This window comes from Callorhinchus milii, unplaced genomic scaffold (assembly GCF_018977255.1).
Source record: "Callorhinchus milii isolate IMCB2004 unplaced genomic scaffold, IMCB_Cmil_1.0 Scaffold8, whole genome shotgun sequence".
In the NCBI taxonomy this organism is placed as follows: Eukaryota; Metazoa; Chordata; class Chondrichthyes; order Chimaeriformes; family Callorhinchidae; genus Callorhinchus; species Callorhinchus milii.
Window position 1 is genome coordinate 5,316,120 of NW_024704749.1, and position 24,700 is coordinate 5,340,819.

A 24,700-nucleotide genomic window follows, 5' to 3' on the forward strand; every position below is an offset into this window, starting at 1 on the left:
GAGAATAATAATGAGCTGTGTGCGATGTGTTGATTATATTATTATTATTATTATTATTATTGTTATGGTGACTGCTGCCCTCCCGTGGCCACATAAGGCAATCAGCACACGGCAACATGTGCTGTACCGTATATGTGCTTCAATACTTAATGCTGGCACACCGAAGAAACTAATAATAATAACAATAACAATCCTTGCATTTGATACAGCGCCTTATCACGTCTTCTCGACGTCTCAAAGCGCTTCACAGAATGTAATTACCTGTATATTTGTGGGCGAAACGCGGCAGCCGCTTGCGCACAGCAGCGTCCCCCGCAAACAGTCGTGGATTGAAACGACCGATTTATTATTGTTTCATTTCTTTTTGAGGGATTATTATCAGGCGTGTGGAGCAAGGGAACTAAGTGCAACAAGGACGTAAGGGAGTTCAATAACACAACGCTTTCTAATAGATTATTAAATCCCGATTACAATCACTGTTACTGTGGTTACCATTGCTCACCTCCGGCCGGGATTTTATCAAATAACCAATCTTATTTGGGGGATTTGTTGGCCAGGACACCAGGAGGGAAGCTCCCTTCTATTTTCGAGTAGCGCCGTGGGATCTTCTAAACGTCCACCTGACCGGGCACAGACAGGACCTCGGTTTAACGTCTCATCCGAAGGACGAACAATGCAGCGCTGCAATGGAGCTTCAGTCTAAACCGTGAGCTCCAAGTCTTGATGCAGGACTTGAAACCCATAACCTTCAACAACAGCAACAAATTACTTTTGTAGAGCGCCTTTCACGTCAGGAGGACGGCCCAAGGCGCTGTTGAGTTAAGGTTCCCGTGGCGCTACTCAAAAAGAGGAAGGAGGTTCTCTCTCCCAGTGTCCTGGCCAACAATCATCCAGATAAAATGGGTCTTCGAGATGGTGCTGTGTAAAAATTGGCTGCCACGTTCCCTTACAAAATACACAGCGACTGCATTTCACAGTGAATCCTTTGGGATGTCTCGATGGCGCGGCAAGACAGCGTGGCAAGGACTGTTATACTTATTATTTATAAGGTGTTTCATCCATAACAGTGTTATGCCCTCAGATAACTGTGTTCAATTGGATTATAATTATAATAATAATAATCCTTGCATTTGATATAGCACCTCATTCACATCGCTGAGACTCCTCAAAGCGCTTCACAGGACACACTGAATACTGGCTCGAGTGTGTATTTTGTGGGAAGCCAGTTGCGCACAGCGATGTCCCACAAACAGCCGTGGAGTGAGCAACCAATTTTATTAGCGGGATCGTTGACCAGGACACCGGGAGAGAAAAATGCCCTTCTGTACTCGAACAGAGCCGCGAGATCTTTAACGTCCACCCGAACAGGCAGACGGGACCTCGGAAGGACGTCGCCTCCAACAACGCAACACAAGCTGGGACGTAACGTATATATTTTAGGTCCACAAGCCCTCATGTTGCCTCGACGGTAATTTTGGCCACGGAAGTGTGGGACCGCTACCCTCTGCTGGTGCTAAACGCTCACTACGAGCAACTCTTGCGTTAAAAGTCAATAAGACTTAAAAAAAAAGGCAAAATAAAACACACTGCAGAGGCAGGAAATCTGAAACGCGGACATAAAGCGGCCGGGAACACTCAGCAGGTCGGGCAGCATCTACGGAGAGAGGAAAGTGAGTTAACGTTTCAAGGCCATGAGCTTTCGTCAGGACGTCCGATGAAATGCCGTCGACCTGACAAGTTAACTCGCTTTCCTCTCTCCGTAGATGTTGTCCGACCTGCTGAGTGTTCCCGGCCACTTCCGTATTTAGATTTAAATAGTCGGTCGTACTCTCGCCTCCGAATCAGAAGGTGTGGGTTCAAACCCACCCCCCCACCACCATTAACCTTCAGTCACGCGTTTGACACATGGTCTCGAGATTTCAGGCTCTCTGGGCCGCAAACCAGCGTGAAGGGCGCTATATAAATGCAAGTTGTTGTCGTTGATGTTGTCTCATCCAAAGGACAGCACTTCTGACAGTGCAGCGCTCCCCCAGAACTGCATTAGACTGAACGAGTTCCAAGCCTCGACGCTTGAGGTGGGTGGTGGGGGGGGGGGCTTGAACCCACAGGCCTTCTGACTCGAGAGAGAGAGAGAGGCGAGGGTGCTACCGACCGAGCCAGGCTGACACGCATCCTCGTGACATTGCTGTTGCGGGAAGAGGTTTCTCACCTGATTTATGGACATGTTTCAGACAGGACAGCGAGGCGTTTAATCTGGCGCACTCCTCGGTGTTTGCCCCATACTTCTTGGCGGTTTCACACACGTCGCTGTCGGTCATTTCCAACAGGATTTCCAGCGTCAGTTGGCCAAGAGGTATTTCCTACGGGAAAAAAAAATGTTACGAGAGAGAAGGAGATTGAGAGAGAGACGGAGTGAATGGCTCACAAAATATACAGTCAATTCACTTTACAGTATATTCTGTGAAGTGCTTTGAGACATCTCAATGCAAGGATTATTATACGGATTATTGTAAACTTGGGATGCCTTGTCTAACCCCTAAACCTGGCAGACTCTCGCCACCAAAATATAATAATAATAATAATCCTTGCATTTGATATAGCTCCGTATCATGTCATTCACAGAATTGGCAGGGGGGGAGGTTTTTAACCCCCAACCCACTACTCGCTGCCTCCACTCAACTGGCTCCGGCTTTCTGGATGGCCCTCAGACCCTCTGTTCTACCATTGGTGGCTGCACTTTCAGCCACTACGCCTGCAAAACTCTTCCTCTATCCCTCCCTCCGCCTTGTCCCTTCCTTCCCCATCTTCAAGTCACGCCTGAAGACCTTCCTCTTCGACCGTGCTTACGGTCAACCCCCACCCGGCTTGGTGTCACTCTCAGTCACTGTCGAGCGCTCTCTGGGACCCTGCATGAAGGGCGCTATATAAATGCAAGTTGATGTTGTTGTTGTAGCTTGCCATTTGAGAGCACTTTCTGTCCAGCTGATTGTCCAGCTAGAACCACCCCTGTCCATTACGGCTTTGACTTGCATGGGTAACAGTTTGTGAAGGGCATTGGGATGTCTTGATGACATGGTAAGACCCTACATCAAATGCAAGGATTATTGTTATTATTATAAAATTGCAATTGGAATAAAAAGGGGAGAGCACCAACTAAACAGACAGCTTTCCGTGTCTGTACTCAGTCATTAACCTTGTCTCCTCCTTGGTGTCAAAAGAATAATAATAATTTGGTTGCTCAATCCACCACTGTTTGTGGGACAATGCTGTGCGCAGTTGCCCACGGAATACACAGTCACTCCACTTTGCAGGTGATTCTGTGAAGCGCTTGGAGACGGCTCAGCGGCGTGGTAAGGCTCTATAATCAAGGATTATTTTTGTTATTATTAATATTTTGAACACAAGAGGATTTTCTCACGTCCCGTCACAAAGGGAAATAAACCCCCACTGTAACCACCAAGTGAAAGATTGGTTGCATTGGCCATGTTACTGACCCCCAACTCCCACCCACGTTAGCAGAAGAAATGAAGAAATGAGGCTCCTTCAAAAGACAATTGGCTACGAAAGGTCAACGTTGACTCAATTTCCTCTCTCCAGAGATGCTGCCTGACCTGCTGAGTGTTTCCCAGCGACTTCTGTTTTGGTTTCAGATTCCCAGCATTGTGCCTCTTGTTTGACAATTGGCTGCAGACAGACAGCACTATTGTAAATAGTTGGGATTATAGTTTAAGAATCATTAGTATTGATCAAGTAGCGAATAGATGAATTAAGTGGAATGAACTAAAGAAATAAAAACTGCCATGTGGCGTACACACACACAAAGTCCTAGTAAAGAGACACTGAGCTAGGCAGGAACATGACCCATAGCCAGTGAAGATAAGGATAGCTGGATCAGGAGGATGGATGGCAGGCCCATCTGCGCTTACAAGGGCATGCGACCTACGGGCAAGAGAGATAGGAACCTGGGATAATTGGACCGGGAGAATGGATGGGAGGCCAACTGTGTGGGCAGGGATACAAAATTAGCAATTAAAACTGAGGAAAAGCTTGAGATCAGCAGGTCACGTGGAGGGAGTCCGAAAGGAGGACAATGAGTTACAGAAACTTCAAGGACATGGAGTCAGACAGACTGGTCGGGCTCGACAAGATGGAATAAGAAGGAGTTTTGTTCTTTTGCAGAAGGTATCACTCGTTGGTACAAGGAAAAAAAACACCTTGAAGATAGGAAAAGAATTCCGGGGCAAAGAGCAGGGCTTTAGAACTGACAATTAGAGAAAGAAGTAAATGAGAGGAAAGGAGATAGAACGCAGATGGCTGGCGAAAAAGGGTATTAAAAAAAACGGTCGCCAAAACTTAGAAATACTCGAGCCTCCGAGGAGAGGAAGGGGACGAACCTCTACCGGGAGGAAGAAGAGCACCTTTGAGGGAAAGAGGACAAGTCCAACTCTCGCCAGAGGGGACCGCAAAGAGGACAAGTTCAGCCCTTGACAGAGTAGTCCACCAAGTGACGTTTGCGGCTGGAAGCAAAACCAGAGACCGTGTTTAACTTTAGTGCCAGCCTTAGAACTTCGTCACGACTTCCTGCCTGCTTGGTCGTATCTCTCCTACTTACTAAAACTCGCGCCCAACATACATACAAAACAGTTCGAGATTATTTAGGCACATTTCATATATCACATCATTTTTTTATATGTATGTTTGGAATTTTAGCATTGAGTGTGCCTTGTTAAAATAAGCGCTGTAGTATTGTACCTTGTTAAGATAGTGCTTTCGTAGTCATTTAAGCGCGACGAGTAATGATAATGTGTCGGGTGTAATGTGACGCTTATGCTTGTGCGGTTTTACAACCGCTGATAAAACGTTTTAATGATATCCTTGGCGTGGTTTCCGACAAATGCTTGAACCCAATTTCACACATTGGGGATGAAGCCACAATGGGGAAGGCTGGAAGCAAGCACAAAGCTCAGGCCGAAATGGTATTGCTTTTCTCTCCATCTCTCTGTGTGTTCACAATCTCTGGAGTAACACTGGCCTCTACTGGAGCGCAGGACTATCTGCAGAGTGTGGAAACGAGCAGAGAAATATCCTGCTCTCTGTGTCCGCACCGGGTAGCTAACAATCGTGATTGCAGGGGGAGGGGTTGGGGTGGGGGGCCTGGTAATTCTGGAAGGATGGGATCAGATGGGCCGAAGGGTCTTCTTCATCCGATCAGGAGTCCTGTAACTCAGTGGTTAGAGCGCTCGCCTCGCAAGCGAGAGACCTGGCTTTGATTTGTTGGCTAAGTTTCCTTACTCCACACGCCTCTGTTCACCGAGCTGTGAGTAGGAACCCTGTCGTTTGTCGATTGACGGATCGCTTTTCCGCGGGTAATAACCCCTTCGAAAAAAAATGACAATCGTAATAAATCGGTCACTTCAATCCACGACTGTTTGTGGGGACGCTGCTATGCGCAATTGGCTGCCGCGTTTTGCCCACAAATGGTACAGTCAATTCACTTGACAGTATATCCTGTGAAAGCGCTTTGAAATGTCTCGAAGACGCGATAAGGCGCTGCATCAAATGCAGGGATTATTATTATTATTAATTATTATTAGCTGGCCAGATCTTGTGACCTGGCCAAACCTCACCAAATCTCTGCCTGAACTGAGTTTGAGCGTTAGTGTTCGAGCCACGGGTGCGAAGTTTACCTCTGTCACCTCCTTCCGGATATTCACAATGCGGAACCAGTCCATCAGGTGAGGAAACCCCTCCAACTCAGCGCTTCGCTCCTGCAGGGAAACTTTGCGTTTACAGGAAAGCTGACGGTTGAAGTATTTCACCAGTTTGCCCTGAAAAGGTGTGGGGTGGGGGGGGTGGGGTGGAAAGAAAAGAACAAGACAAAAAGGGAGCATTACCTAGGATTGTCCACCAGGCAGTCATTTGCCAAACTAACCAGCCACCAAACGCCCATTGAATTGATCGGGATTTAACCAGTCGTTAAAGATCCCACGGCACTTTTCGGAAAGAGAAGGGAGTTTCTTTCCCAGTTGTCTTGGCCAACCATCCCCCCCCCCCACCATCATCATCATCATCAACAACAATAATATTATACTTGTTTCGTGCCTTTCATGTCAGGAGGACATCCCAACACCATTAGTCATTCGCTTCACCACTGTTTGCAAGGCATTGCTGTGCCCAAGTCGGCTACCGCCTTCACCCACACGTTGTGATAGAATGTGTGTTCTATAAATCATAAAAAATAATAATTCTGAATTGGTCGCTTCAATCCACGACTGTTTGTGAGGACGCCGCTGTGCGAAATTGGCTGCCGCGTTGCGTCCACGAAACATAGTCAGTTCACTTTACAGTATGTTCTGTAAAGCGCTTTGAGACATCTCGAAGACATGATCAGGCGCAAAATCAAACGCAAGGATTATTATTATTATTGTTGTTGTCACGGAGGGGAACCTTTTACTGAGGTGTATGAAAGTTTCAAATGGGTTTAAAAAAGTAAAAGCCAGAACTATACTTTCAGATGCAACGAGGCCGTTAATAATAATAATCCTTGCAATTGATACAGCGCCTGAGCATGTGGTTGAGACGTCCTAAAGCGCTTCACCGGATATACTGTAGAGCAAATTGACTGTATAGTTTGTGGGTGAAATGTGGCAGCAAATTGCGCGCAGCAGTGTCCCCACAAACAGTTCCTAATTGAGTGACCGAATCTGGAATGTAATTTTTTGGGGAAGGATCGGGGCGAGCAATCAGGTCAGAGCGGAGGTGGAGCCTGGCGATCAGCATAAAAATAGCGGCGGAGGTAAGCTCTCTGAACTGTCGGAGCGACGAAAAAAAGGAAAAAAAGAAAAAGTGACGTAGGTGTGACGTCATTTTTTTCAACAGCAGAACCAGGAACAAACATCGACAAACTGTCAGAAACTACAACACTGACAGCGAATTAAAAACCAAAAAATAAAAAAAAACATATTGGAAACACTGCGTGAGAAGATGATGTGGGAAGCGAAATGCGAGGACTGTGACATGTGGGAGATAACGAAGGGCGCCCTGAGCCCGGGCGATTTCATCTGCAGCAAGTGTCCGCAACTCAGGACGCGCCAGCTGAGAGTAGCGGAGCTGGAAGCCAAGGTGCAGACACTGCGCTCCATCTGGGACACCGAGAGGTTCCTGGACAGTATGTTGGAGGAAATTATCACTCCCCTGAGGCTCAGGAGATGCTTGCGTCCGGTTAATGCTCAGGGACTACGATGTTTTCATCAGTCCTGCAGATAATGGGACCCCTGAGAGAGGGGTGGTCTTCAAACTTGATCAACGGATGTGAGTATATTCCTAAAATGCATACAGGACAACTTTCTTGATCAGTACGTTTCCAGCCCAACAAGGAAGGAAGCAGTGCTGGATGTAGTTCTGGGGAATGAAGTAGGACAAGTGGAGCAGGTTTCAATGGGAGAGCATCTGGGCAATAGTGATCATAACATCATTAGATTCAAAGTGCATATGGAAAGAGACAAGGAACCATCTAAGGTAAAGATATTCAACTGGAAGAGGGCAAATTTCAGTGAGTTAAAAAGGGACCGAGCCAAGGTGGACTGGAAAGAAAGATTGGCAGGTAAAACAACTAAAGAGCAGTGGGAAGTCTTCAAGGATGAGATAGCTCGGGGACAAAATAAATACATTCCCACAAAAGGGAAAAGTAGGGCTTCCAAACCTCCGTGGATGACGAAGGTAATTGTATCTAAATGAAGCAGAAAAAGGAGGCGTATGACAAATGTCAAACCCAAGATACAGAAGACAACCAAATCGAATATAGGAAGTGCAGAAGAGGTTTGAAAAAGGAAATAAGAGGGGCAAAAAGATTATACGAAAAAAGGTTAGCGGGTAACATTAAAGGGAATTCTAAAATATTTTACAAACATATCAAGGAAAAAAGGCTAGTCAAAGGTAGGGTGGGGCCAATTAAGGACCAAGGGGGAAATCTTATTGTGGAGGCAGAGGGCATGGCTGATGTGCTGAATGAGTACTTTGCATCTGTCTTCACAAAAGAAGTGGATGCACCAAATGCCGCAGTATCGGAGGAGAGGGTAGAGGAAATGGATAGGATAAGTATAAACAGAGAGGAAGTACTGAAAAGGTTGACTGTGCTGAAGGTAGATAAGTCGCCCGGTCCGGACGGGATGCAGCCGAGGTTACTATGGGAGGCACGGGTACAAATAGCGGAGGCTTTGGCTACAATTTTTCAATCTTCGTTGGACACAGGAGTGGTGCCCGAGGACTGGAGAGTGGCCAATGTGACTCCCTGTACAAAAAGGGACAGAAGGACAAACCTGGGAACTCCAGGCCAGTCAGCCTAACATCAGTAGTGGGGAAACTCCTGGAGACTATAATCCGGGACAGAATAAATCTTCACTCAGAAGAATATGGGTTAATTAGGGACAGCCGCATGGATTTGTTAAAGGCAAATCTTGTCTAACAAATCTAATAGAATTTTTCGATGAGGTAACGGAGAGAGTGGATAAAGGTAGTGCAGTTGATGTAGTTTATATGGACTTTCAAAAGGCATTTGACAAAGTGCCACATGAAAGACTTGTAAGAAAGATAGAAGCCCATGGTATAAAAGGGACAGTGGCAGCGGATCCAGAACTGGCTGGGAGACAGAAAGCAGAGAGTTGTGGTGAACGGCTGCTTTTCTGACTGGAGGGAAGTGTACAGTGGTGTCCCCCAGGGATCGGTATTAGGACCACTGCTCTTCTTAATATACATAAATGATCTGGACTTGGGTATAGCAAGTACCATTTCCAAGTTTGCGGACGACACAAAGTTAGGTAGGGGGTAAACAGTGAGAAGGATAGGAGCCAACTGCAGGAAGACATAGACAGAATGGTAAAATGGGCAGACACATGGCAGATGAGTTTCAATGTGGAGAAATGCGAGGTAATGCATTTTGGTAGAAAGAATGAGGGGAGGCAATATAGGCTGGTAATACAATCTTAAGGGGGGTAAAAGAACAGAGAGACCTGGGGGTGCAGGTAAATGAATCCTTGAAGGTGGCAGGACAGGTAGATAAGGCTGTAAAAAGGGCAAATGGGATTCTAGGCTTTATAAATAGGGGCATAGAGTACAAGAGTCAGGAGGTTATGATTAACCTATATAAAACACTGGTTAGGCCTCAGTTAGAATACTGCGCCCAGTTCTGGGCACCACACTATAGGAAGGATGTTAAGGCATTGGAAAGGGTGCAGAGGAGATTTACGAGGATGGTACCAGGAATGAGGGACCTTGATTATGAGGAAAGGCTGGAGAGGCGAGGATTATTCTCATTGGAGCAGAGAAGGTTACGGGGAGACCTAATAGAGGTCTTCAAAATCATGAGGGGATTTGATAGGTTAGAAAGGGAAAAACTGTTTCCACTGGTGGGTGTGTCGGTGACTCGAGGTCACAGATTCAAAATAGTATCTAAAAGAAACCGAGGGGAGGTGAGAAGAAATTTATTCACGCAGCGAGTTGTTCGAATCTGGAACGCATTGAGGCCGATTCGATAGCTACTTTTAAAAAGGCGGTGGATGGGTATTTGAGGGTTTGCAGGGTTATGGGGAAAGGGTTGGGGAGTGGGATTGACATTAATTGCTCTATTCAAAGAGCAGGCACAAACTCGATGGGCCGAATGGCCTCTTTTTGTGCTGTACAATTCTATGATTATCACCCGAAGAAAGCAATGCCCCAATCGACTAACAACTGGGTTCCTACTTATTGCTAGGTTAAGCAGAGGCGTGAGGAGTAATGAAACTTGCTTAAGGTTTTGCCATGTCCAGGAATCGAACCCGGGTCCTCTCGCTTACGGAGCGAGTTCTTTAACCAACACCCCACGTTGCAATTGGCTGCCGCTTTTCGGCCTCAAAATACACAGTCAATTCACTTTACAGTATGTTCTGCGAAGGGCTTTGAGATGTCTCAACGACGTGATAAGGCGCTGTATCAAATGCAAGGCTTATCATTATTAGTTTTATTATTATAATAAAACAGTTCCCTGTTCTGTCGCCCCAGCCACACACACACACACACACACACACACAAACACCCAGCGACACCCACCCACACAGTTTGCTTTGAACAGATAATTTACTCATTGCAGTAGAGTGCAGTAGCCACAATGCCTGCTTAGGCAAACCGTATCAAAGCTGCGATGCTGTTTAATTAAGTAGGTGTTAAATTTCCATCCAGTCTGTCACCCAGACCCATGTTCGGGTTTCTGGTCAGCGAAAATGCAGCCGACTGCACGTTTCTTACAAGGAAATATTTCTTTCACTCTGCAGGAAATTTCAAAAGCGGTCAGTAATCAGTTCACACCTGCGGTGCGTTGCATTGTCAGGGGTGCTGTTCTTCAGATGAGACATTAAACTGAGCTGTTGTCTGCCTGTTCAGGTGGACGTTAAAGATCTCCCGCCGCGCTGTCGGGAAAAGAGAAGGGAGTTTCTCTCTCCTGGTGTCCTGGCCGACAATTCCACCCCCCCCTCCCACCCCAGCCGCCTCCACCCACCAAATAAAATTGGTTCATTCGTTTCACGGCCACGCTTCGCCTACAAGATACACGGTCCTTCCGACGTAAGAAAGTGCTCTATCAAATGAAAGGATTATTATTATTACCTGAAATGGACATGACCTAACAACCCTAACCATCTTAATAAGATTCGCCTGCAAAAATACACTTTACAGTGAATCCCATGAAGTGCTTTGAGACACCCACCTGGCGTGATAACAAATTTAGCAAGATCATTTTTTTTACGAAACTATGACTACAACTATTTTGCCATAACCTATAATAATAATCTTCCCGTTTGATGTAGCGCCTTATCATGCCAGCGAGTGGGCCCAAAGCACTTGAGAGGATTTTCCAGTGAAGTACAGTGACTGTCTATTTTGTAGGCGAAGCCGGCAGCCAATTCAAACCCAGCAGTGAAGTGAATGATTGATTTTATTTGGGGAGTTGTTGGCCAGAGCACAAAATCATACAAGATTGAATTAGATGAAGAATGCCCTCACCCCATCTAATCTCATCCCTCCAGAACACCCACCCTGCAGTCCCGTCTCCCCCCGTTACAGCATCACACTGTGGGTTTAATTGAGTCCAGTAGCCTGACCTCAGTTACTCAGTTCAAGATCCTCCCGATGTGAAAGTGCGCTTTACAAATGTAATTTTGTTGTTGTTGTTCCTACTAACCCACGCTCCAGAGCTGCACTGGCGAAGTCAACTCAACCTACGATCTCAAAGTCCTGAGGTGGAGGTCGTTTTGAAATTGGTTGTTCACATTCATGGCTGTTTGCGGGATTTCACTGCGCACAAATTGGCCACAGCCTTCGCCTACCAGATAAGACCGTCACAGTGAGAATCCCGTTAGGCGCTTTGAGACGTCCTCCTGGCTGTGTTGGATGCTATGACTATGAACTGGATCCAGTTAAAAATCCCTTTGAGACATTTGAGACTGTGAGTTAAGGCTCCACGTCAAACGAGTGGATTGTGGATTCCCGTCACAAAATGGCTAGCCGGCTCGCCTCGCAAGCGAGAGGACCCGGGTTCGATTCCCGAGCCGGGAGAAACCTTAGGCAAGTTTCCTTACTCCACACGCCTCTGTTTACCTAGCAGTAAGTTGGAACCCGATTGTTAGTTGATTGATGCATTGCTTTTCGGGAGTAATAATCCCTTCAAACAAAAACATTTGGTCACTCAATCCACGACTGTTTGTGGGACACTGCTGTGCACAGTTGGCTGCCACGTTGGCCCACAAAACGCACAGTCACTGCACTTTACCGTACATGGTGGAGGATACCGTATATTGCCAAAGAAAATGTAAATATAAAGAGAGAAACAATAAAGTAACCCATATTAATAATAATAATCCTTGCATTTGATATAGCGCCTTATCACGTCTTCGAGATGTCTCAAAGCTCTTCACAGAATGTACTGTAAAGTGGATTGACACAGTGATAGATTTTACAATAAGAAAAGCGCAGATTGTGGGTGAAACGTGGCAGCCAATTTGCACACCGCAGTGTCTCACAAACAGTCGTGGATTGAGTGACCAAATTATTATTTTTACTTTTTTGTGAATTATTACTCCCGGAAAAACGATCCGTCAATCGACTATCAACAAGGGTTCCTACTTATTGCTATGTAAACAGAGGTTACCAAGCAACTCTTGCTCGTGCCTTCATCACCTCCAGACTCGACTATGCAAACTCCCTGCTTGTCGGCCTTCCCAACTCCTCCCTCCGCAGGCTGCAGATAATCCAGAACTTTGCAGCCCGTGTCCTCTCCCGCACCAAACTCCGTGACCCATCTCCCCCATTCTCGCCCGACTCCATTCCCTCCCTATCCTTCAGAGGATCCAGTTCAAGATCCTGGTCCTCGCCTACAAAGCACTCAATGGTCTCGCCCCACCCTATCTCTGTAACCTCCTAACCCTCTATCAACCCGCACGCTCCCTCCGCTCAGCCGGCTCCGGCCTGCTCCACGTCCCCCGACCCACCCGTCCCACCATTGGCGAGAGAGCCCTCCGCCCCCTAACCTCTGGAAATCCATCCCCGAATCACTTTGCCTCACCCCCTCCTTAGCCTCCTTCATGTCTCGCCTCAAAACCCTCCTTTTCGACCATGCCATCGGCCACCCCCCTTCCCCTCCCCTCCCCTCCCTTCTCCCCCCCTGACCCCAGCTCGTGTCTGAAATGCTGTACACCGTCCAGCGCCTTGGAACGTCCTCCCGACGTGAAAGGCGCTATACAAATGGAATCTTGTTGTTGTTGTTGTTGGAGTAAGGAAACTTGCCCAACATTTCGCCCTGCCCGGGAATCGAACGCAGGTCCTCTCGCTTGTGAGGCGAGCGCTCTAACCATTGAGCTACAGGACTAAAATGAATGGAGTAACACACCATAATTGGCCAGGCCGCGTGTGAGACCTCAGCGTACAAGTTGCTAGCGTCTGACACGCTGGATCTTTGTGACAATCTTGCAAATTGCGTTGTGCAATCTCGAGCTTGAAACCCAGCCCAAGGAAATTAGCTCAGTGATTGACTCGGTCTGTCTGCCCCTTAACCATCCCTTAACTGGTTATTATTACTTGATAAACGGGTGCCATCTAACTAAAAAAAGGTTGTGGATTCAAGACCCAATGTGGGGGACTTTGCATTTATAACCTAGGCTGACATTCCAGTGCAGTGCTGGGGAGAAAGCGCTGCATTGCCAGAGGTGCCGTCCTTCGGATCAGACATTAAACCTGGGTCCCATCCGCCTTTCCAGGCGGGTGTTAGAGATCCTGAGGCACTACTCGGAAAGAGAAAGGTGCCCCCCCCCACCCCACCCTCGATCAAACTGGTCATTCACTTCACTGCTGTTTTGTGCTATGTTGCTGTGTGCAAACTGGCTACCAAGTTCACCTACAGAGTAGGCAGTGGCTACACTTTACAGTAAAATCCTGTAAAGCGCTTTGAGACTTTTGGTGACATGATAAGGTGCTATTATATATATACATATATATATACACACACACACCTTATCATATCACCAAAACGTCTCAAAGCTCTTTACAGGATTTTATATAGATATACTTACATATCAAAATGCAAGTATTATTATTATTTAATTCAGAGTTATAGGATGCACTGAGTTAATTTCCACGCCAGTTATTACCAGTCCTATAAATTGAAGTTACCTTGGTGCTAAATCCCACCTGATGTTTAAGGAGGAAGAGCGACACAGACTCATTTGTTAATTGGGTTTCCAAGCATGATGTTGTACTGAAAACAGTGAGCACCGTGTGCGTGTGTGTTATAGATGTTCACCTGAATAGACAGACTCAGTTTAATGTCTCTTCTGAAGGACGGCACCTCCGACAATGCAACACCTCCACCCAGTGCTGCATTGGAGTCTCAGCTTGGACTACGCGAGTTCAAGTCCCGACGTGGGGCTTAAACCCACAAACTTCTCATTCAGAGGCGAGAGCGCTACCCATTGAGCCAGACTGAAATTCCCCAAAAGAGGCATAGTTTCTTCCCCTCTCTCACGTCTTAGCTCAAAACTGGAACACTCTGTTTGCAAACCTTATAGGTTTCACCCACAAAATACGCAGCCACTACGCTTTGCAGCGTATCCTGTGAAGCGCTTTGAGAAGTCTCGAAGACGTGAATAGCGCTATATCAAATGCAAGGATTATTATTATTATTATAATAGAAGCAAAGCCACAGACACTCGGGTCTAGGACCCTGAAGTGTAGGTGGGAGCCGACTGGGGTGGGGGGGGGGGGGGGGGGGGAATGATGACCGAAGGTCAAAAGGGATAAGTTTTGAACTCAGCTTGGCACTGAGCACGTGAAAGGAAATGTGTGGAGATGCACAGAGACACGTGTGGAATAAACGTGATTTGTGCGTCTCTGAAAAAGGAATATCTGAATATTTATTAGGGGTCGGGGTATCAAGGGATACGGGACAGAAGCGGGTAATTGGAGTTGAGGTACAGATCAGTCATGACCTTATAGAAAGGCGGAACAGGCTCGAGGGGCTGAATGGCTTCCTCCTGTTTCTACGTATCTAATAAACTACAGCACGCATCATCAAAATCTGCGAAACACCGCATAATCCCAAAATGATTAGTTTCAACTGTTTTCCGTCCTTCCTTAAAACCCACGCGCACATATACTAACACACACACACACACACACGTGCACATATACTAACATACACACACGCGCACATATACTAACATACACACACGTGCACACATACACGTACGTACGCACGCATACACATCTCATTCCTAAACAGTAGGAACAAGCAAAGGTAACCAACCAGCTAATAAAAAAAAACAACCACTCAACAGACACACAATCGCAACTGGGTGTAACTATTTACATTTATTTTCTATTCACCAAAACATTCCTAACAGTGTGTCCGGCTTCCTGCCCTTTTGCTAACTGCGTAACGGTGTCCATCAGGACTAACAATAATCCTCATCATGTCACCAAGATATCTCAAAACACCTCCCAAGATTTTGCTGTCAAGTGCTGTCTATTTGCAGGCAAACGTGGCAGATAATTTTGCGCACGCACATGTCCCACAAACAGCTGTGAAGTGAGTGACTATTTTCTTTCTCTCTGAGGGATTGTTGGCCAGTACACCAGAAGAGAAACTCGCTCCTCTTTTAAGTTTCCAGGGGTAATAATCCCTTCAAAAATATATTTCTTTTAAATAATAATAATTTGGATCACCGAATCCACGACTGTTTGTGGGACACTGCTGTGCGCAATCGGCTGCCACGTTTCGTCCACAAAATATACAGTTCAATTCACTTGGCAGTATAATGTGTGAAGCTCTTTGAGCGGTCTCCAAGACATAAGGTGCTATATCAAATAATGATAATAATCCTTGCATTTGATACAGCATCTTATCACGTGTTCGAGATGTCTTTTTTTCAAAAGGAATTATTATCCCTAGAAAAACAAGCTACCAATCGACTAATAACTGGGTTCCTACTTACTGCTGGGTAAACAGAGGCGTGCGGAGTAAGGAAACTTGCCCAATATTTCGCTCGGCCGGGATTCAAACCCAGGTCCTCTCGCTTGCGAGGCGATTGCTCTAACCACTGAGCTGCAGGACAAATGCGAGTGTTATTATTATTATTATTAAGTTTGATAGCCTCGTGCCGGGTGATGACAATTGACATTTTTCTGATGCGGTTTCCCTGGCTTCTATGTAGCCAGAAAAGACTCGAGATTTTTACCTTTACGTTATAAAGAAAGCCCGAGCAGAACCAATCTAGCTGTCAGTCAGTCAGTGGCTCCTTCTGTCACATCTGTCTCATCGTTTCCTTTTATATCCTTGATAACATTAACTCAGAGAGAGATTCCTGTGCTGGCTGAGGAGTTGATCTCCACATCACCCCATGCGCTCAACACAGGAATAGTTTGTCTTCAAACTAATTTTGGAGGCAACCTGGCATAGGGGGCTAGAGGGGAGGATTCAGCCACTTGTCTTGCTCTTAAGTCTTGCAACTTTGCTAATGCGCAAAAAACTGTTTTTTTTAATGAAAACAATCCTACTAATCGATCAAGTAATCAATCAATCAATGAAAGGTACTATCTATCGATCAATCTGTCCATCTATTTGCTACCTGCCTATCAATCAATCTTAAAAAATAATAATAAATTGGTCACTTCAATCCACGACTGTTTGTGGGACGCTGCTGTGCGCAGTTGGCTGCCGCGTTTCGCCCACAAAATACAGTCAATTCACTTCACAGTATATTCTGTGAAGCTCTTTGAGATGTCTGGAAGACGTGATAAGGCACTATATCAAAAGCAAAGATTATTATTATCTTTGTGTATATGTGTGTGTATGTGTGTGTGGGGGGGGGGGGGGGGGCGTGGAGAATCCTGCAGAATTCATCCTGTTAAGCTTTCTTACGACCAGAGTGGATACCATAATAATAATAAGATAATAATAATAATCCTTGGATTTGATACAACAATCCAAATAGTGTCCCTCGCCCAAAGTAGGCTCTCGGAAACTGGAAATACATGGCCTTTGATGTTGGGATGAGCGCTTTGCAGGATTTACTGTAAAGCGTAACGATTGTGCATTTTGCGGATGAACGTGGCAGCCAATTTGTACCACAGCAATGACCACACAAACAGCCATGAAATTAATAAGCGATTTTATCTGGGGGATAAAATTACCTGCAGTGAAAGGTGCCATATAAATGCATGTTGTTGTTGTTGGCCAGGACACTGGGAGAGAAACTCTTTTCAAACAGTACCATAGGATTCTAAATCACCACACCATTAATAAATAATCCTTGCATTTGATACAGCGCCTTATCGCGTCTTTGAGACGTCTCAAAGCGCTTCACAGAATATACCGTAAAGTGAATTGACTGTATATTTTGTGGGCGAAATGGTCTCAGAATAAGGCAACAACTCTAAAGCTTGGCTAAAACGCTCGTCTGAGTGAAAATTGAGCACGAGAGAAGAAAGTACGACTGACTCTACGTGGAGTCGGCTTCTTATTTAACCTCTGTTTCAATGCAACACTGTCGTGCTGAAGTCTTCATTCGTTCCCGTTTCGACCACTGTAACAATTCCTGGCATCACACATTCATAAGGCAGCAGCCGAGCTCTGAGGAGCTCAGCACTCTCGCCTCTGAGTCAGAGGGCTGTGGGTTTCAAACCTCCACATCGGGGCTTTGAACTCACAGAGTCAAGGTTGCCACTCAAGCACAGTGCCAGGCGGAGGGTGCTGTCCCTTGAACGAGACGTTAAACCCAGGTCACGTCCCGTCTGTACTTGTTAAGGTGTTTTGTTGAACATCCCCACAGTGCTTTTCAAAAAGAGAATGGAGTTTCCCCCCCAGTAACAGTTCTCCCAGATAAATTTGGCCATTGACTTTATGGCTGTTTATGGGACGTTGCTGTGTGCAAATTGCGTCCCACGTTCACCTACAAAATACAGTCACTGCAATTTACCTTATCTCCGCCTACAAAATACACAGTCAATTCACTTGACAGTATATTCTGTGAAGCACTTTGAGACGTCTCGAAGACGTGATCAGGCGCTATATCAAATGCAAGGATTATTATTAATTCCTGTGAAGCGATTCGAGGTGTTTTAACAATGTGAAAGGCGCGATATCAAATGCAGGGATTATTATCATTATTATTATTATTAAAGCATTTATTAGGAGTGTTGGAAGTTTTTTTAAAGAAGTAGTAGTTTATTTGATTAAGATACGAAAGGGCGCATTGCACTGACACACAGAGGGTTCAAATAATCTAACTGTTTTTAGCTAAAATTAGCTAAGCTAATGTTCTCTTACTTGAATCCTTTACGTTTCAGTAAGAATATGACACAACCTGACCTTAAAGCACTAGTTTCACTACACTTTGCGTGCATCAAGGTGTCACGGGGTTGAGAGCTTGCAAAGCTTTCCACAGTCACTGTGTTTTACAGTAAATCCTGTAAAATGTTTTTGACACTTTTCATCCACACGGTATGGCGCGATGTCAAAAGCAAGGGTTACTATTATCATTCATTGCAATTATTTATTAATTCATAAATATGAATTATTAATAATAATCCCAGCATTTGATATAAGGGCCTTATCATGCCACCAGGAGACTTGCGACTCCTCCTGATGAGAAAGCTCCTGTATAAATATATAATTATAATCCATGCTTTTGCTATAGCGCCTTATCACAGCGTTGACACGTCTCAAAGCGCTTCACCGGATATGCTGTAAAGTGAATGAAATTTGTTATTTGGTGTCGTCTCCAAGTGATTCACAGGATACTTGGTAAAACGGATTGACTATATATTTTGTGGGTGAAGCGCGGCAGACTATTTGCGCACAGCGACGTCCCACAGGCAGCCAATTTTATTTGGGGGTTTGTTGGCCAGGACAACGGGAGAGAGAAACTCCGTTCTCTTTTCAGATAGCGCCCCGGGATCTTTAACATCCACCTGGGCGGGCCTTGGTTTAACGTCTCATCCTGAAGGAAGGAGCCTCCGACAATTAGAGCGTAATCCTCATCCACTGCATTGGAGCGTCAGCTTAGACTATGTGATTCCAAGTCCTGACATGGGTCTTTGAACCCATCACCTTTGATTCAGAGGCGAGACTGCTACCTACTGAGCCAGGCTTAATATTAATAAAGGCTGCTTAACACAATGAATACTGTACTTAACTCTCAGTATCCTTGAGAAGGATTCAAGGGGGTGCGAGGCAGCCTCAAATGCAACCATTATTACCCCAAAATTAATTCCTCTATTAATTCCTTAGGGCGGGTGGTGGGGGTGACTGTTATGAAGAGCAAAAGTTCTTGAATACTGTACGGTATTTTGCTGTTTGGTGCATAATACCTTGGCACACTTGGGAGTTCTGATCCTGTCACATGTTAGCAGTCGGTAGCGAACGATGTATTGGTCATACACCACAATAAAAAGTAGAAGTAAAAGTAAAATAAAAAGCTGCCGAGTTTCGTCCACTTTACAGAATATTCTGTGAAGCGCTTTGAAACGTCTCAACGACATGATAAGGAACTATATCAACTGCAAGGATTATTATTACTATTACAAGATAATAATAGTTCTTGCATTTGGTAAAGCACCTTAACACATTGTTGAGAGTGCTTTACAAGATTGGTTTGGTTCCGTGCTGTAACACACATAATAATGATCCTTGCATTTAATATAGCGCGTATTACATCTTCAAGACATCTTAAAGCACTTCACAGGATATACTGTAAAGTGAATTGACTGTATATTTGTGGGCGAAATATACAGTCAATTCACTTTACAGTATATTCTGTGAAGCGCTTTGAGACATCTAGAAGACGTGAAAGGCGCTGTATCAAATGCAAGGATTATTGTTGTTATGATTATTTGCAACCTTTAGTGTCTCAGTGATCCATCCAGGAGGACGTTAAAACGTGAAGGCCATGAAACCAAAGGCATTGCTTATTATTAATAATAATAAGTATTCTTCATTTGATATCGCGCCTTATCACGTCGTTGAGATGCCTAAAAGCGCTTGACAGAATATACGACAAAGTGAATTGACTGTGTGTTTTGTGGGCGAAACGGGACAGCCAATTTGCGCACAGCAGTGTTGTTTGTTAAAAATTAAAACTAAAACTTAGTGCGTTGCGTTTTCACATGCAATGTGGACTTAGGATGTCCTGGGATGTGGGACTGGTGGAAATAACCCTTTCGCCCCGCCACTCCACCACAGCCCTGACAGTAGAGGTCGCCAGCTGACACATGTTAGAGTTGTTCACACATCACTCAAACCTGTGCAAGTCTTGGGGGCTTGGGGTGGGGGGGTGGGGGGGAAGAAACTTGTGCCAGCTAGAGAATTGTCAATGTACTTCTTTCCCACTCCACTGTAGAAATAAATGCAATATCACGGTTGATCCGTCAAGACTATGGGACCAAGGATTCCTCTCTCTGTGCACTTCATTCTTACACAGTGGAAAAGATGATTAACATAATAAATATTATAGCATTATTATAAAGATATTATTATGTTCAACACTGGTGCATTCCTTAGGCAATCTGTGATCCAGAGCACTACACTGACACACAAACTCACCCACCTTACCCAATAATGACAATCATTCTTCTTATTCTTTAAAAAAAATCTGACTACATCAAACTAGATTACCGTAAGCCCCTTTTTATTTAAAAAAAACAAATGTATTTCCACTCACGCAGTAAATTAACACGACTAAAGTAACTGTGTGCGTGTAAATATAATTATAACAAGTCTCTCGTGTTCATTTCTTACCTGGTAAAAAGATAATCAAGACATCAAGATACACTGATACAAACTTTCCGTGGAACTGAAACTGATGGGGAATTTTTTTTTCTTTAACACACACACAATCACACTCAAAACACCCGCAAGAGCAATGATCTGAGAATTTAATTCCTGCCCCATTTCAGTGTGTGTGTGTGTGTGTGGTGTGTTAAAAAAAAAGTTGACATGCAGAGAGACAGAGGGACAGATAAAACTCTTGTGAGATAAGATGGTAATGATTCACTTCGCCTGGAAATAAACCACACAGTTCACATTGTCGCAGTCATATGAAAACCTGTTTGAAGTTAGGAACCCAATTGTGTTCTTTAGGTTTCAAAAAAAAATATCCCCCACCTCCAAGTCCATCAATGCCAACCACAGTAGTTAGTTTTCAGGGACCATGTGTGTATGTGTGTGTGTTTGTGGATCGAAAGACCCGTTAGAAAAAACGCATCGTTAATTCGCATAGGACATTACAATCACATATCTATAATAGATAGATATATAGGGAGCAAATTCACTCACTTTCTCTCTCTCCTTCCATCCCTCCTCTGTCTGTGTGTGTCTCTCTCTCTCACACACACACACATATACACATAATGCTTCACTATGAATATTATTAATGATCCTGATACAACACTTTGGAGAGTGGGGGGGGGAGGGGGGGGGGGGATGCTCACGTTTAAGTGGGCTGTTTTAGCATCCTTTTGAATTGGCCATAAATCTCGAATTATCAGATGATAATAATAATAATAATAATCCTTGCATTTGATATATGGATTTACTGTGGAAAAAAAATCAAAGAGCATCTCAGGAAAAACATAAAACGTGGATAAGCTGATTGCCTTAAGCAAGTGGGGGGTGAGAGGAGAGGAGGAGGAGGGAGGGAGGGAGGGAGGGAGGGAGGGAAGGAGAGAGAAATGCATGGAGGGATGTTATTCTCCAAACTGATGCACTAGGAGAAATAAATGCAATTTTTTTTAAAAAAAAAACGCACTGGAGCAAATCGAAACATCATTTTTTATTTTTTTTTTAAAAAAATGATTGTTACGACCATTAAAAATAAGGATAATAACACCGTAGAGATAGGCTCCTTACCCACCACCTGCTTAATGCGCAGCTTCATCCAACCTTACTGCAGTTTAGCAAGGCTTAAGCTCGGCTACTTGTTTTATCACATAAGACACAACACACGCTGTGTGTATATATATATATACACACGCAGATATATATATATATATACAAGAAATGTAACATAAACAGTCTAGCTGACCAGTAAAGCAATCCCCTGTTTTATTATTATTATTATTATTATTATAGTGTTGTTATTATGGCACGATCCTTATTGTTTTAAGGAAAGCAAATGCAACATCAAATAAAACATCTTTCTCTCTTCTCTCCCCATCCCATCCCATCCCATCCCATCTCCCACCGTCCACTTTCCCTTTGGAGAGGAAGAGATGGAGATGGAGAGGGAAAGGAGTGGGAGTGGGGTGTGGGGTGTGGGGGGGGGGGGGGGGGGTGGATGGATGTGGATGGATGGAGAATGATGGAAGGAAGAGAGAAAACATTTTTTTTTTCTTTCCACACTCCCCCCCACCCCCCCACCCCAACCCCCTCCCGCTCTCGCTCTCTTGATCCTATATTTTTTTCAAAAAAAGAACATTTCTGTTTCCCCTCCATCCCCTCCAACGCATATACACACACACACACATGCACCAGACGCACACATGCACCAGACGCACACCCCAAACACGCACGCACACCCCAAACACGCACGCACACCCCAAACACGCACGCACACCCCAAACACGCACGCACACCCCAAACACGCACGCACACCCCAAACACGCACGCACACCCCAAACACGCACGCACACCCCAAACACGCACACCCCAAACATGCACACACACATGCAAGACGCACACACAGAACATGCACACACACACACAACACTCACACACACACAACACACACACACCAAACACACGCGCACACACACACACCAAACACGCACACACACACACCAAACACGCACACATACACCAAACACACACACACACCAAACACACACATGCACCAAACACACACACACACACCAAACACACACACATCAAACACACACACACATACATATACCAAACACACACACACCAAACAAACAAACAAGCAAACAAACACACACATACCGAACACACACATACCAAACACACCAAACATACACACACCAAACATACACACAGCAAACACACACACACACACATGCCAAACACACACACACCAAACACACACACACCAAACAATTACAAACACACCAAACAATTACAAGCACACCAAACACACACACACACCAAACACACACACACACCAAACACACACACACACCAAACACACACACACACCAAACACACACACACACAACACACACCACACACCAAACACACGCACACAACAAACACACACACACACCACACACAACACACACCAAACACACACACACACCAAACACACACACACACCAAACACACACACACACCAAACACACACACACACCAAACACACACACACACCAAACACACACACACACCAAACACACACACACACCAAACACACACACACACCAAACACACACACACACCAAACACACACACACACCAAACACACACACACACCAAACACACACACACACAGCAAACACATACACACAGACCAAACACAGACACACACACACAGCAAACACACACACACACAGCAAACACACACACACACCAAACACACACACACCAAACACACACACACACACACAGCAAACACACACACACAGCAAACACACACACACAGCAAACACACACACACAGCAAACACACACACACAGCAAACACACACACACACACAGCAAACACACACACACACACAGCAAACACACACACAGCCACACACACACACACCAAACACAGACACACACACCAAACACAGACACACACAGCAAACACAGACACACACACACACAGCAAACACACACACACACATCAAACACATACACACACACACAGCAAACACACACACACACCAAACACTGACACACACACCAAACACAGACACACACATCCACACAGCCAACACACACACACACACACAACAAACACACACACACACACACAGCAAACACACACACAGCAAACACACACACAGCCAACACACATCCCCCTCTCTCTTACCTCCAGTGTTCTGATTTCTTGTTGCGCGAGGTCGTTGGATGTGGCACATTTGGTCCTCAGTCCCTCCAGGTTGGAGATGCTGATGTCTATCATGTTTTGGACCAGTTCACATTGCTGCAGTGCCTTTTGCAAACTTAGATGCTGCTCCTCGCTCTTTGTCTGATTATCTTCGTCCATGGTGAACGATTAATAATAATAATAAATTTGAAAAAAAAAATTTGAAAAAAAAATCCTGATTTTATTTTCAGATTGGGATGGAAGGAAGGAAGGAAGGAAGGGAGGAAGGGAGGGAGAGGGTGGGTGGATGGATGGATGGAGAGAGAGAGAGAAAGGAGAGGAGAAAAAGGTGGTGGTGGGGGTGGGAAAGATTTTTCTTATTATATATATATATATAAAAAAACACCCTCAACCCTTCCTCCAAGAAAAAAAATAACAATGGCAAAGAAACCAAAAAACAGGATTAATGAACGAATGAAATAAAATAAAAATAAAATGAATAAAGGTTTTTTTTTGTGGGGGGCTGGGGCTTGCTTCTTCTTCTTCTTCTTCTTCTTCTTCTTCTTCTTCTTCTTCTTCTTCTTCTTCTTCTTCTTCTTCTTCTTCTTCTTCTTCTTCCTCCTCTGTTTTCCTTCTATCTATCTATCTATCTATTTTTTTCCTATTTATTCTATCTATTGTGGTGGTGGTGGTGGTGATGGAGATGGGGATGGGGATGGGGATGGGGGAGGAGGGCTCAGTGGGATGGGGATGGGGGAGGAGGGCTCAATTGGATTGCATGGCTGTTTTTTTTTTCCCCCATGCAATGGTGATGGCTTTGCTTTGCCTCTTGCCTTGCAAAGACTGGCAATGGTTCTCAGCGCACTGCCAGTCACACAGTGCTATTGCAGAGGAGGCTCTTGCCAGCTGCTTGCACCTGAGAGCTCTCTCTCTCTCTCTTTCTCTCTCTCCTCTCTCTCTCTCTTTCTCTCCCTCCCTCTCCTCCCTCCCTCCCCAACATCTCGCCTGTCAATCAATGCTGGGCAGTACCATTGCTCTCAACGAGTTGCATCCCTTTAAAGCCATTAGCATCATCCACCAAACGACTGGTCCATAAACCATCACAAACCCTCCCTCTCCTGCTCTGACTTCACCTCTTCACGTCCCCCCCCACACACT

At 45.1% G+C, this 24,700-nt stretch overlaps 1 protein-coding gene across 2 annotated transcripts in view; it reads right to left on the reverse strand.

Moving 5' to 3' along the window:
- ksr2 (kinase suppressor of ras 2) overlaps window positions 1–23,772 on the reverse strand; it is an 83,189-nt gene extending 59,417 nt beyond the window's left edge. Inside the window, exons 1-3 of one of the 2 annotated variants that reach the window (XM_042337805.1) lie at window positions 23,546–23,772; window positions 5,688–5,828; window positions 2,210–2,360 (exon numbers count right to left, since the gene is read on the reverse strand). In XM_042337805.1, coding sequence (XP_042193739.1) covers window positions 2,210–2,360; window positions 5,688–5,828; window positions 23,546–23,722 — 469 coding nt within the window. In that variant the 5' untranslated portion in view covers window positions 23,723–23,772. Of the gene's footprint in view, window positions 1–2,209; window positions 2,396–5,687; window positions 5,829–23,545 lie in introns of those variants that run through there. The other variant, XM_042337804.1, reaches the window with a different exon arrangement.
- Window positions 23,773–24,700: the final 928 nt, after the last annotated feature.